The sequence below is a fragment of the Littorina saxatilis genome, linkage group LG3 (assembly GCF_037325665.1).
Source record: "Littorina saxatilis isolate snail1 linkage group LG3, US_GU_Lsax_2.0, whole genome shotgun sequence".
Classification (NCBI taxonomy): Eukaryota; Metazoa; Mollusca; class Gastropoda; order Littorinimorpha; family Littorinidae; genus Littorina; species Littorina saxatilis.
Genome location: NC_090247.1, coordinates 4,746,416 through 4,759,117, shown reverse-complemented (window position 1 = coordinate 4,759,117; position 12,702 = coordinate 4,746,416). Strand labels below are relative to the sequence as shown.

At 39.4% G+C, this 12,702-nt stretch overlaps 1 protein-coding gene and 1 long non-coding RNA gene across 2 annotated transcripts in view; both read right to left on the bottom strand.

Annotated features, from left to right (window-relative positions):
• The window catches only part of LOC138961467 (uncharacterized), a 394,970-nt gene that overhangs the window by 270,476 nt on the left and 111,792 nt on the right, over window positions 1–12,702 (bottom strand). The gene's annotated exons all lie outside the window — the stretch shown is intronic.
• LOC138961457 (sorting nexin-12-like) lies at window positions 3,553–12,702 on the bottom strand. The gene is made up of 4 exons (XM_070333109.1): window positions 12,497–12,702; window positions 10,570–10,665; window positions 8,833–8,957; window positions 3,553–7,387 (listed from the first exon to the last, which is right to left on the bottom strand). The coding sequence occupies exons 1-4, from the start codon at window positions 12,656–12,658 to the stop codon at window positions 7,282–7,284; spliced, it is 489 nt and encodes a 162-aa protein (XP_070189210.1). The 5' UTR covers window positions 12,659–12,702; the 3' UTR covers window positions 3,553–7,281.

Below are 12,702 nucleotides of genomic sequence, written 5' to 3'. Positions count from 1 at the left end.
CATTCAATAGAACTAGGTATCCTTTGTTGACATGAGAAAACTGATGCTTCTGATGAACTAATATTAGAAAGATTGATATGGCATGCTATCCCTGTTGCGAGGCCTGGTAGCTCAGCTGGTACAGCACCGGCCTTTAATTATTGTGATACACGAGTCTAATCTAATTCAGGTCGGAACAGACACTGTTCAACTTAATTTGCAGCATAAAATATGGTATTCATGTCCCAGCCCCGTGTCACCGCTGTAGCTGTACAGGCTGACCCCAGCATTGTCATTCGACTGAGTCTGACCAAAGAGCAGGAGGCTGATTACACCTTAACACACAGTATTATTAACACACTTAGGCAGTGCGACTCCTGTTCAACTGGGAGGAATTTAGCGACACACATTATTATTAACACACTTAGGCAGTGCGACTCCTGTTCAACTGGGAGGAATTTAGCGACACACAGTATTAACACACTTAGGCAGTGCGACTCTTGTTCAACTGGGAGGAATTTAGCGACACACAGTATCATTAACACACTTAGGCAGTGCGACTCTTGTTCAACTGGGAGGAATTTAGCGACACACAGTATTATTAACACACTTAGGCAGTGCGACTCCTGTTCAACTGGGAGGAATTTAGCGACACACAGTATTATTAACACACTTAGGCAGTGCGACTCCTGTTCAACTGGGAGGAATTTAGCGACACACAGTATTATTAACACACTTAGGCAGTGCGACTCCTGTTCAACTGGGAGGAATTTAGCGACACACAGTATTATTAACACACTTAGGCAGTGCGACTCCTGTTCAACTGGGAGGAATTTAGCGACACACAGTATCATTAACACACTTAGGCAGTGCGACTCCTGTTCAACTGGGAGGCATTTAGCGACACACATTATTATTAACACACTTAGGCAGTGCGACTCCTGTTCAACTGGGAGGAATTTAGCGACACACAGTATTATTAACACACTTAGGCAGTGCGACTCCTGTTCAACTGGGAGGCATTTAGCGACACACAGTATTATTAACACACTTAGGCAGTGCGACTCCTGTTCAACTGGGAGGCATTTAGCGACACACAGTATTATTAACACACTTAGGCAGTGCGACTCCTGTTCAACTGGGAGGAATTTAGCGACACACAGTATCATTAACACACTTAGGCAGTGCGACTCCTGTTCAACTGGGAGGAATTTAGCGACACACAGTATCATTAACACACTTAGGCAGTGCGACTCCTGTTCAACTGGGAGGAATTTAGCGACACACAGTATTATTAACACACTTAGGCAGTGCGACTCCTGTTCAACTGGGAGGAATTTAGCGACACACAGTATTATTAACACACTTAGGCAGTGCGACTCCTGTTCAACTGGGAGGCATTTAGCGACACACATTATTATTAACACACTTAGGCAGTGCGACTCCTGTTCAACTGGGAGGAATTTAGCGATACACATTATTATTAACACACTTAGGCAGTGCGACTCCTGTTCAACTGGGAGGAATTTAGCGATACACATTATTATTAACACACTTAGGCAGTGTGACTCCTGTTCAACTGGGAGGAATTTAGCGACACACAGTATTATTAACACACTTAGGCAGTGCGACTCTTGTTCAACTGGGAGGAATTTAGCGACACACAGTATTATTAACACACTTAGGCAGTGCGACTCCTGTTCAACTGGGAGGCATTTAGCGACACACAGTATTATTAACACACTTAGGCAGTGCGACTCCTGTTCAACTGGGAGGCATTTAGCGACACACATTATTATTAACACACTTAGGCAGTGCGACTCCTGTTCAACTGGGAGGAATTTAGCGACACACAGTATCATTAACACACTTAGGCAGTGCGACTCCTGTTCAACTGGGAGGAATTTAGCGACACACAGTATCATTAACACACTTAGGCAGTGCGACTCCTGTTCAACTGGGAGGAATTTAGCGACACACATTATTATTAACACACTTAGGCAGTGCGACTCCTGTTCAACTGGGAGGAATTTAGCGACACACAGTATTATTAACACACTTAGGCAGTGCGACTCTTGTTCAACTGGGAGGAATTTAGCGACACACATTTTCCAACACTGGGATGATTAAGGGATACAAATTAACATGAAAAATAAAATAGTTTGACTTGACTGTGACAAGTTTAAGTTATAAGTGGTCAGAGGGCTGGTCCCCGCAGTACCCCCTGAGAAATTCATCCAGCAACAAAAATCAAAAAGACAAGTGAAACAACGAGTGAACAAAGACTTTACATCATCAGCCACAGTCAGAAATATCACAAGAAACAACAGCCAGTGCTTTACTGTGGAGTGTACTAAAACACCAGTGTACAAGTACTCTTTTTTCACAAGAACAGTTATTGACTGGAACAACCTTGATGACAACACGATCCAGTCGTCAACGGTCAACGAATTCAGAGGAAAACTGCCAACCGCTGACTAAAACACCAAGTGCTCTCCCCAAATTCCGCCAACGTATATTCCCAAGCTTGGGACCTGTTGGCGTAACATATCAAGATCAAGATCAAGATAAGCCAGCAACAATAATACAAGTGCACGCTTATAAGCTTTGTTTGCACATTGTGCTCCATTTACTAATGGATTGTATGCGGCTTTGTTGTATGACATTTTTCTGAATAAAATTGTTTAAACCAACAATAATACAAAGTTCTTATAAAGGGCCTTTTCGATGTTGACCTGTTCAAAAACAAAAAACTTTTTTTTTACCATAAATCATTGTTTCCTTTGGGTCAATTAAGGCCCAAATAGTGAATTGTACCTTACTAGCCGAATTAATGACCGAATTATCTATTCACAATTTGGCCTCAGCCTTTCCTATCAACACTGTAGGAATGCTTAGTTAAGATTAGAGGCAAGCTTTCTATGCCATGGTCAAGGCTGTAGTTGCTTGATGCATTATAACTGAAAGGCACAGTTCTTCCAGAGAAATGAGTTGTGTTCTCAGATCTGCCCTGGCTGTTGTTACAGGAGATAAAATCCTCCCTCCCCTTGGACACATACCAACATTCAACATCCGGACTAGATTGGGATTTTTTTTTTATGAATGAATTTGTTATAAGCTACTGAAGGCCCAAATAGAATTCATTGATGAACGAATTTCTTATAAGCCACGCAAGAACTGTGCCTTTTAACAGTACGCTCAAACTGTGATAATTAATTCGTCCAATGCACTTAAGGCTGGTAGAAACAGCATAGGATTGTGAAAACGCCTGCTGAAAGTTTGAGTGAAAACTTATATAGTGCTATGTATGTCATGTTGACTTACACTGACTGTGACATAATGCAAGTAAATCTGAGTGCGCCCACCTGTTCAGTCCTCTATTATGCAGTACATTATTCAGCTGCAGTGTTCCATTTGTACTGGAAATGACGAGAGAGAGAGAGAGAGAGAGAGAGAGAGAGACTGTTACAGAGAGAGAGAGAAGAAAAGAGACAATGCCAGAGAGAGAGAGAAGAAAAGAGACAATGCCAGAGAGAGAGATGCACAAACACACACATTACTCACATAGAAGCATTAGCGTTCAAAATGTAGTTTTATTCAAACATGCACATTCTGTTCTGACAAAAGTATACAGATATCACAACTGTACATTAAACCGTATATAAATGTGGACCACTCTTCTCTCTGTAGCCAGCTGTCCAAGGCTAGTTTGAATGTATACACATAACCATAATTCAGCTTCACTTCCTTCTTCCGTGGTGAAAAAAATAAAAACAGCAACATACATAAGAAGCTTTAGTGGACTGCATTTGCATACTTACACAAGCAAGACACGCAGTTACTCGCGAAACAAAACAAATGACGATAGAAAGAATAAATGATAAGAAGTACTAAAGAAATAACGGAAAATCTGCAGCGATGAAGTCTGGATAATCATCTAGTGAGTGTAAGGTTTTGGAGACAGCCAAACGTAGCATGGAGAGAAAACAAACAAACAAACATATACTGAGAACGATATTCGTGCAATGCCACGAGCAATCGCTTGATCTTGAATGCCATGCTAAGTGCAAATTATACATTCATGGCGCTAACTAACCGTTTATTATTTGTTTGGGATTTGGTTTTTTTTGCAACCTGCGCAAAAATACATTCAAATTACAGACATGTAAGTTCACACACACACTCAAACTGTTAAAAGAGTTATACAGCGTTATAAAAAGTAACTTTGTCCTCGCATGGATGTATGATACAATCATAACATTACTTTCAGGCAATAATGTATGTGCCTGCTTGGTGTCGGCCCTTTACATTTGAAATTTTGCCTGTTCTGATTCTGTATGGTATCTTTATCTCAAACGTGTACATATCATGGCGTAGAAAGCTTTTGCAACTGTGCCACGCAATATGAATCATATTAACTTTGACACTTGCTTGCTCTTTAACTTTGTAATTCAATGCATTACTATATACATTCAAGGGAAAAAATGTACAGGCTGTGTTAGTTGTACACACGGTTGCATAATAAAAAAAGAAATTAAAAAAAAAAGAAAAACAAAAGTTAGTTGCTTTGGGGCCTGAATCAAAATATACAGAGTTGATTGTACCTATGTAGCAATGCATACATTATTGATAACACATCATCTTCACAGGAGGTTGTCTGAAATAAAAATGACTAAATTAACAAAGAAAATAATACTTTCTTTATTTGGTGTTTAACGTCGTTTTTAACCACGAAGGTTATATCGCGACAGGGAAAGGGGGGGATGGGATAGAGCCACTTGTTAATTGTTTCTTGTTCACAAAAGCACTAATAAAAAAATTGCTCCAGGGGCTTGCAACGTAGTACAATAATTATATGACCTTACTGGGAGAATGCAAGTTTCCAGTACAAAGGACTTAACATTTCTTACATACTGCTTGACTAAAATCTTTACAAAAGAAAATAATAAAGAAACAAACAAATAATAGTACTTAAAGAGGATAAAATCAAAGACACAATATAGATGCATCTGAGAAAACTGGTGTTTGCCAGCCTATACTTTTAAGTTTTTGTTTTTGTATGAAAGTAAAGAGAAAGAAAGAAGATAGACCTCTCAAGCTTATGGCAGAAGCTGTGATTTTACTATGATTTACCCTGTCACTGACTGAGTGATTTGGCCAAAATTCTGTCTCGCACTAACTCTGCGACATCACATGATGCCATTTCCCACCTGGTTAATAGAGCCTGTGCTAAATTCTGCAAAAGCATCACATTGCAAGGCGATTTTTTACTTCTGGACCTATAACTGCAATGGACACAATGTTATCATGCTTTGTGCCCAGCAGACCAATACAAGCCTCTAGACCCAGCCGACAGAGAAGACAAGGGTTTCTTTGATCAGGCACTTTAAACTCCTACGACCAAACCAAATGCAGTGGCCAGTATTAACATGGTAATAGTTGATAGTGAAGCGAGAAAATCGATGAGGACATCGATAGCCGCAGATTGCACAATTCCATCATTCTGCGTCTGCATGCTCCTTTAGTGTTTTAAAACAAAAGGTGATTAATGTTCAAAAAAGAGCCAAACAGCAAAACGACATGAATAAAACGAACATACTTTGACATATATTTCTATACCTACCGAGTACAAACATAATCGAGTACATTCATATTACATTTAAAACAGAAAAACAGCAGATTCCAGTGTCTCAGTCTCAAGTTCATCCATCCTTTCGAGCTATCACCACTTCCAAAAGGGCAAGTGGACCCAAAAAAGAAATAAAACAGCATACATCTGTTCTTAATTTCTAGGGTTATTATACGTATACGTAACATATACAAAGACATCCATCCTGTTTTTCAAATACTTCTTATTCGTAAAGAGCACCTCTTAACCAGTTAAAAATATAACATAAGAAACCTCTTGGGATATGCTTAATAAACAGTTATACTTCTATTTTCAAGCAAAGTCACACAAATTCCATCTAAAACAAAGCACAAAAAAACAAACAATTTTGAAAGCTAAATATCTTTTGCAACTTTCTCTCTCCACAGAGTTTACATTAGCAGTTTCTTTTTTACATTTAGTCAAGTTTTTTGTATATATAATAGCCCGATGTTGTTGGTGGATGTTTTATACCCATACCTTTTGTTGTCCATTTCTTGAAAAAGCATTTGGCATTTTCTTGAATTCCAAGAAAAGAGATAAGGCAGCTAACTGTGGCAAATATATAAAGAATGATCACATTATTAGTTACTTTTTGCTTACTTCGCCATACACACTTCGTCATACACAGTATCATTAAAAAAAAAAAAGAAGGTTTGGGGCTGCAAGTGCTGAAACTGGAGTTTTTCCAAACTTCTCACTGTATTGCTAACATTTCTATGATGTTTTAATGTCAAAATGATCTTAAACAACTGGCTTCAATATTCTAATGCAAAAGTGTATGTTCATGTTTTTATTACTTAGTAAGTGGAAGAATCTTTTGTAATGTATGTTTGATGGTGTATGCTTTTAATTAAGCGTTGCTGACTATGAATGTAGATGTAAATGCGTGTATAACTGTGTTTTACTTTTAAATGTGTCAAGCGCAAAGAGCACAATTGTAAAGTTATGATGTTGCGCTATATAAATGCTCATTTATTATTATTATTATTATTATGAGTGAGGGTAGGGCTAAAGTGTATGAGTGAGGGGAGGGCTACTTCGATATATTCACTTGGAATCAATGCTGTGATAAAAGTTTTGTTTACAAAACAACAACTGGGACTGACATAACCCAACCCCAGGTAAACAGTTCCAACAAAACCCACAGCCATGCCTCCTCAGACAGAAATCTGTATGTAACTGTTAATTAACAACAAAAAACACCCAAGCAAGCAGCTTCTTTTGGTATCTCATAGATTACTCTAACTCTAAGTTTAAAGCTATGCTCCTGAACTTGTTCCTGCAACTATCTCAAAGGAAATAATAGGCACACATTCACACAAACAAAGCCATGCAATAGTTTTCAACTAAAAACACTGTTTAAAAAAAATCAAGCATAGATTCCACAGACACTTAGTTCACAACTATTTTTTTTTTGGAGGGGGGATGAGCCACCTTGGTGTTCAGTGACTTTTTCTTGAATTCAAAGATGATTAAAAAAAGTTTTCACAAGGAGCAAAACAGGCTTTTGCAACCCAACTTTTCATGGCCTTGAGTTTTCTTTGAGTTTGTGTCACTACTGTTCAGCCACTGTTCCACGTCTGAAGAGGAAATTGCTGCACTGAAAGATGACACTGAGGCAGTAGAGTCAGGGACAAAAAACTGTTCATGATCTAATTGGTGCGAATCTTCCCTGGAACGTAGTTTTTATCGATGACTGGTTCTTGCAGAAACATGTGTAAGCACTTCTCGTTCTGGGCAAGAGGATGGCCAGCAACTCTGCAAAAAATAAAATACAAATAATACAACAACAAACAAATATTACGGTAATAAACAAAACATTGTCTTAACTGGATCAGTTAAGATTTTAAATGCAAATCAGCATACCAAATTACAGAAATGCCACATAAGCTGATGTTAAAATTAATTCATCCAAAATAAACTCACTGTGAAAAACACACTCAAAAGGATTACTTTTAAAATTTAAAGATGCCTTATCACAATAATTGTTTAAAAGATACAGCGACACCAACAGCTTCTATACCGAGCAACAAACGAAATGCAAACAAATTCTGCATTTAACCTTCCCCTTGCTTCGTGGCGACCCAGAGCCTCACAAAATCGACTTTATCTCGGAAATTATTTTGGAGTTTGTAATTGAAACTTGCTGTAAATTCTATATCACCATATGACCATCCCATTGCCCAACTTGTAAAAGATTATCTTTGTAAACAAACGAATAAACGATGACGTAAATTTGAACAACACAGTCCGAATGATGTGGGTCATGGATGACCCATATAGAATTACGTAAGGAATTTTACATTGTTTGTTCGGATGGCGTGGGTCGTGTACCACCCGTACTCTGCAAAAAGGCAGCAAAACGTGTATCCCTATTCGGATGGTGTGGGACGTGCACGACCCAAATTGTTTACGTTGAATCCTTCTTTGGAAAGTATGGGTCATACACGACCCACATCATCTGGACTGTGTAGTCCAACATGTAATCCCATGAAGATTAAAAAACAAAACAAATCTCAAACAATCTGAGAGCTAGGATTGTCAAAACACAAAAATGTTAAGCAGGCACGCTTAACGAAGCTGTTGTGTGATTATGTTGATGCTGCGACTGTCTCAACTAACGGAACAGGCAGGTTTCATGAGATTCACATATTGCGCGTTAACAGCACATGCAAGCAGAGCAGGAAAAATCTGATAACGTGAGATCTGTTAACTGATGTATTAGCAATCAAAAGAGATGACCATGACACGCTTACTACCAGTCTCACTTTTGGATGCCAAGATTGACACCAGCACAACAACAGAGTCTTAGAGAGCAGTAGGTCGACTTAAAGCTGGGACTGGGAGTGACCCAGAAGCTGTGGCAGCTGCTTTCAACGTGCACCTTTAGTAATGTTTTGCTGCCACTGCTTTAAATACATGGGGTAAGACCATCCCCCCACTTAGACACAACACAATTCAGCGGCCTGGGTGCTTTTTTGCAGTCAGAATTATTTTCTGAACAGACACAAAACTGTCCTTTCCGTGGAATTAATTCATTAAAAATTCTCACTTTGGCAGGAAGCAGTCAAGGTTTGCGTTCTAGTACATGTCCAAGTGGAGGAAAGGCCTTAAAATTCCAATGTAGAAATCCTGTTTTCACAGATAGGACTTTGCTTTTAACACCTCTTGATCATCCACTATTCTGTCTTGGCAAATCTTACTTGTTGATAAACTGCTCTAGCCCTTTTTTCCTGTCCTCGATGAACTCTTCTTCAAATATGCCGTCATCCCCCCGGAAAGGTAGCTGTCTTTTCAATGCTTTCCCAGGCAGTGGTGGTACAACGATCTAAAAAACATAAACATGTGAGAAGGCAGTAAATGTAATGCACACATATGATATAATATATATATATATAACAAAATCAAGGAAAAGAAAAGCCAAACAAAGAATTTCAAGTGGCAGCCCAAATTTTTGACCTGTTGCCAGGCCTTCCTCAGGGGCGTGTATAAATATATTTACATTCAAAACAGTTTCAGTATCTTGGTTTTGGCTTTAGGGAATTCAGTTGTTATATATTATATATATTATATGAGCAGAAGCATGATAATAAATTTCGCTATTGTTGTCAAATTCACCACTCGAATAAACAGACCAACCATGGCCTTAATTCGAACAGCTCACACTCACAGTAACCTAATTTTCTCAGATCATATACTATATAAACAGTGATGTACATTTTAGTCGGTCTCCGGTCTCTGACCGATCCAATTTCCCCAGGACCTATAGCTTTAACCCCAGCAGAACACAGGTCCAATTAACCTACAGAAGAAGTGGTCAAGGGTCAGATCGTTTTTGACAATGAAGCGGACATGCGGACTGTTCAATTTTCAAGAGGAAAGCTTGTTTCGGTTTTGCCAAGCGAAAGTAAACACTGCGTGAGGAAAGCTGGTTTCGGTTTTGCCAAGCGAAAGTATGCACTGCGTGTGACCAGTTTGTTGAGTGAATGAGGCACCATATGGGATCTGATTCTTTGAATTAATTTATCCTCAAGTTGGATCAAGAAGAAAAAAAGAAAACCGAACCCATATGGTGCCTCGAGTGCATTCATTGGCTCAGCAATAAATCGTTTAAACCAATGGGAACCACCCGTGCATATTCGCACATGCGCAAGGCATTACTTTTCGTCATAATATCCGGAAAAACCGTTGTGCGTTCGAACAAAAATAAAACGAAAGAGAAACGACATGGGTCCGAAAAAAAAGTTCAAAGCAGATAAAAATCAGCAGACATTGATGTCCATGCTGCGTTCACCAGCCACTGTGGCTTCAGCTGAACCAACAACAACGTCAACCGAGAACGAACTCATCAAAGTGGAGAGTGATGGTGAAAGTGCAACTGCAAGTACGTCGACGAGCACGAGAGAGACAACCCAAGTCAAAGAGTTGAAAGACAAGAAATCACGTTCCTTCTCTGAGGAATGGAAAAAGGTATATCCTTGGATGACATATGATTGGGGGAAAAAGTTGATGTTTTGCACAGTTTGCTCGTCGGTAGGGCTGCATCGTGAGAATGCGTTTGTTGTGGGATGCGACGGTCAGATGCCTACCTGAAAAAACATTGTCGACAGATGGGCAGTGAAAAAAAACCGACAACTGTTCAAATAACTTTGAAATGTGATTCAATCCTTTGAGTATCTAGTCATGACAGTCGCGGAAGGTGGAAAAATTTAAACTGAAAAATCTTTTTAAATGCGGTTTTACGAGTCGTGTTTTTGTCCTATTGAAATTGCGATCTCAGGACACTGTGTCCTATTGATTTTCAGTCTTCAGGACAATTGTCCTAAAGGCTGCTAGAAAAATGTACATCACTGTATAAATATAACATTAAGGTCTTCAAGATGGGGCTTGCACTTTCCATATATCGAGGCAACAAAAACATATTCAAAACACAGCTTTACCTTGCTGTCTCTTTCTAGTTCATTGCGTAGCCACTCGAAATCACTGTATCTTCGTCGCACACTGGAGTCACGAAGCTTGAATACAGGAAGGTTGCTCTGCAGGTGTAAAATCATGTGTTACTGTTAGTGACTTGCAAAGTAATAAAAGAAGAGAGAGAGAGAGAGAGAGAGAGAGAGAGAGAGAGAGAGAGAGAGAGAGAGAGAGAGAGAGAGAGAGAGAGAGAGAGAGAGAGAGAGAGAGAGAGAGAGAGATCAAATCAAATTTTATTTTACGAGGGTTGTGGCAAAAGCAATATAAACGAGCTTCTTTTCAACCAGCCCTCACCCAGAGAGGGACTATTCTAATCTTATATACATATATTATACAAACGTAAAACAATTACAAAGGATAAACATAAAAGTAAAAAGAGAGAGAGAGAGAGAGAGAGAGAGAGAGAGAGAGAGAGAGAGAGAGAGAGAGAGAGAGAGAGAGAGAGGGGTGGGATCAAGACTCATGCAAGAGGGCATGCTGACTTAATCATTGTACATGTCAGAACAAACAAACAATGTACAAAATATCCAATGTGTGAAAACACAAACTTAGAAGACAAACGGTTGAACCAGCACACACTTATAGCTACCAGTACCACCCCCCCTCCCCCTAGACACACTGTGGCTATAGTTTCTAGGGTATGGGTGTGACGTCACATCTTGAAAGAAGAGTGAACAGTCCCAGATTCATGTGTGACGACAAACCTGACAGATGGCTAAAATAAGGAGACTATCTATACTGTAAATCACTAAATCAGAAGGTAGCGAAAATCTACATTAATCCATGAAGCTTTTCTCTTTGCAAAGCACTCAAGGTTTAGTTATGCCAACATCTATAGCTCTACTTACATCACACTAGAAATGCAGAGTAAAAGACTAAAACTAAAAGTAAAACTACTTATTTTTTAACAGACACAAAAACAAACACCCTAGCTGACCCCAGGAAAAATATCACTGTTCAAAAGACATTCACATGAAATATAAAATACAGAAATGGTGCTAAAACTAAGTATTTACTGAAGCAGACAAGATTTGTATTCCTGCCCTAACACTTTCTACCCTACCAATTTTTTTTTAGCAGAGACCAGCTGTGCTGCAGGTCACTAAGAATAGTAGTGACTGTGTATCAACACGCTGGAATGCAGGCGTTAGATGGACTTTACAGGAAGCGACTGAAGCTAATAGTCTGAGCGGATATATCCGTACCTGGTCAGATAGAGCCATATGAGTGGGTATACTGATATATATCCGTACCTGGGAGACAATGAGTTAATTAATTGTTCCAGGAGCATCGTGAGAACACACATCCTCTGCTTAGCAATGTTTGCTTCATTACAACACCATACACAGGCAACATTATGCAGAAATTACAGTTCAACCGTCAAGAAGAATACTGTTTGCCAAAGTCGAGTGCATCAATTTGCTTCTCAGTCTCACTCTCAGTCAATAACCAATTTGTAAGACTAATTTAGTATAATATAGCTACCTGATTCTCCTTCTACACACGTCACTCTCTATGGTGATAATCATTGAACAGGGACATTTTCAACAAACATGTACTAATTTCAACTGAACTGCGGAGTACACTACGGAGAAACAAAACAGTACCGAAAGTGTTCAAGTTCCCTCAATGAGAGTAAAAAGTGGGTGGGTGTGTTTACCGTCCCACCGGTAGCAGCAACATGTTTGAGGTGAATTCTTCACCAGAGTGGAATAAGAGAATCAGTCGAATCATTGCATCTGTCGGAATCGCTGAACTACAGAAACATTAAGTAATAGTTCAAAGATTTACAATGCAAAACAACGGTTTCAATGATGAAAACGATTGCAAAAAGGGTTCACTTCCGTCAGCAGAGGGGTGGTTACAAAGCAAGTAGTTGCTCATCACAAGACCTACCTTCATTCGAACCTCGTAGTCTGTGTAACGCGCTTTGGCCACTCCGTGTGTTTGAGGATCGACAACATCAATCTCTAAAAAGTTTGCTGGTGGTGAATAGGCATCTTCGAGTGTTTGTTTCTTGGGATTTATGCGTGCAGTCGCAGTCGCTGTTTGTGCCATTTTGCGTTCTGTCCAGAAAAGCGCTACAATCAGTGACGTAGCAA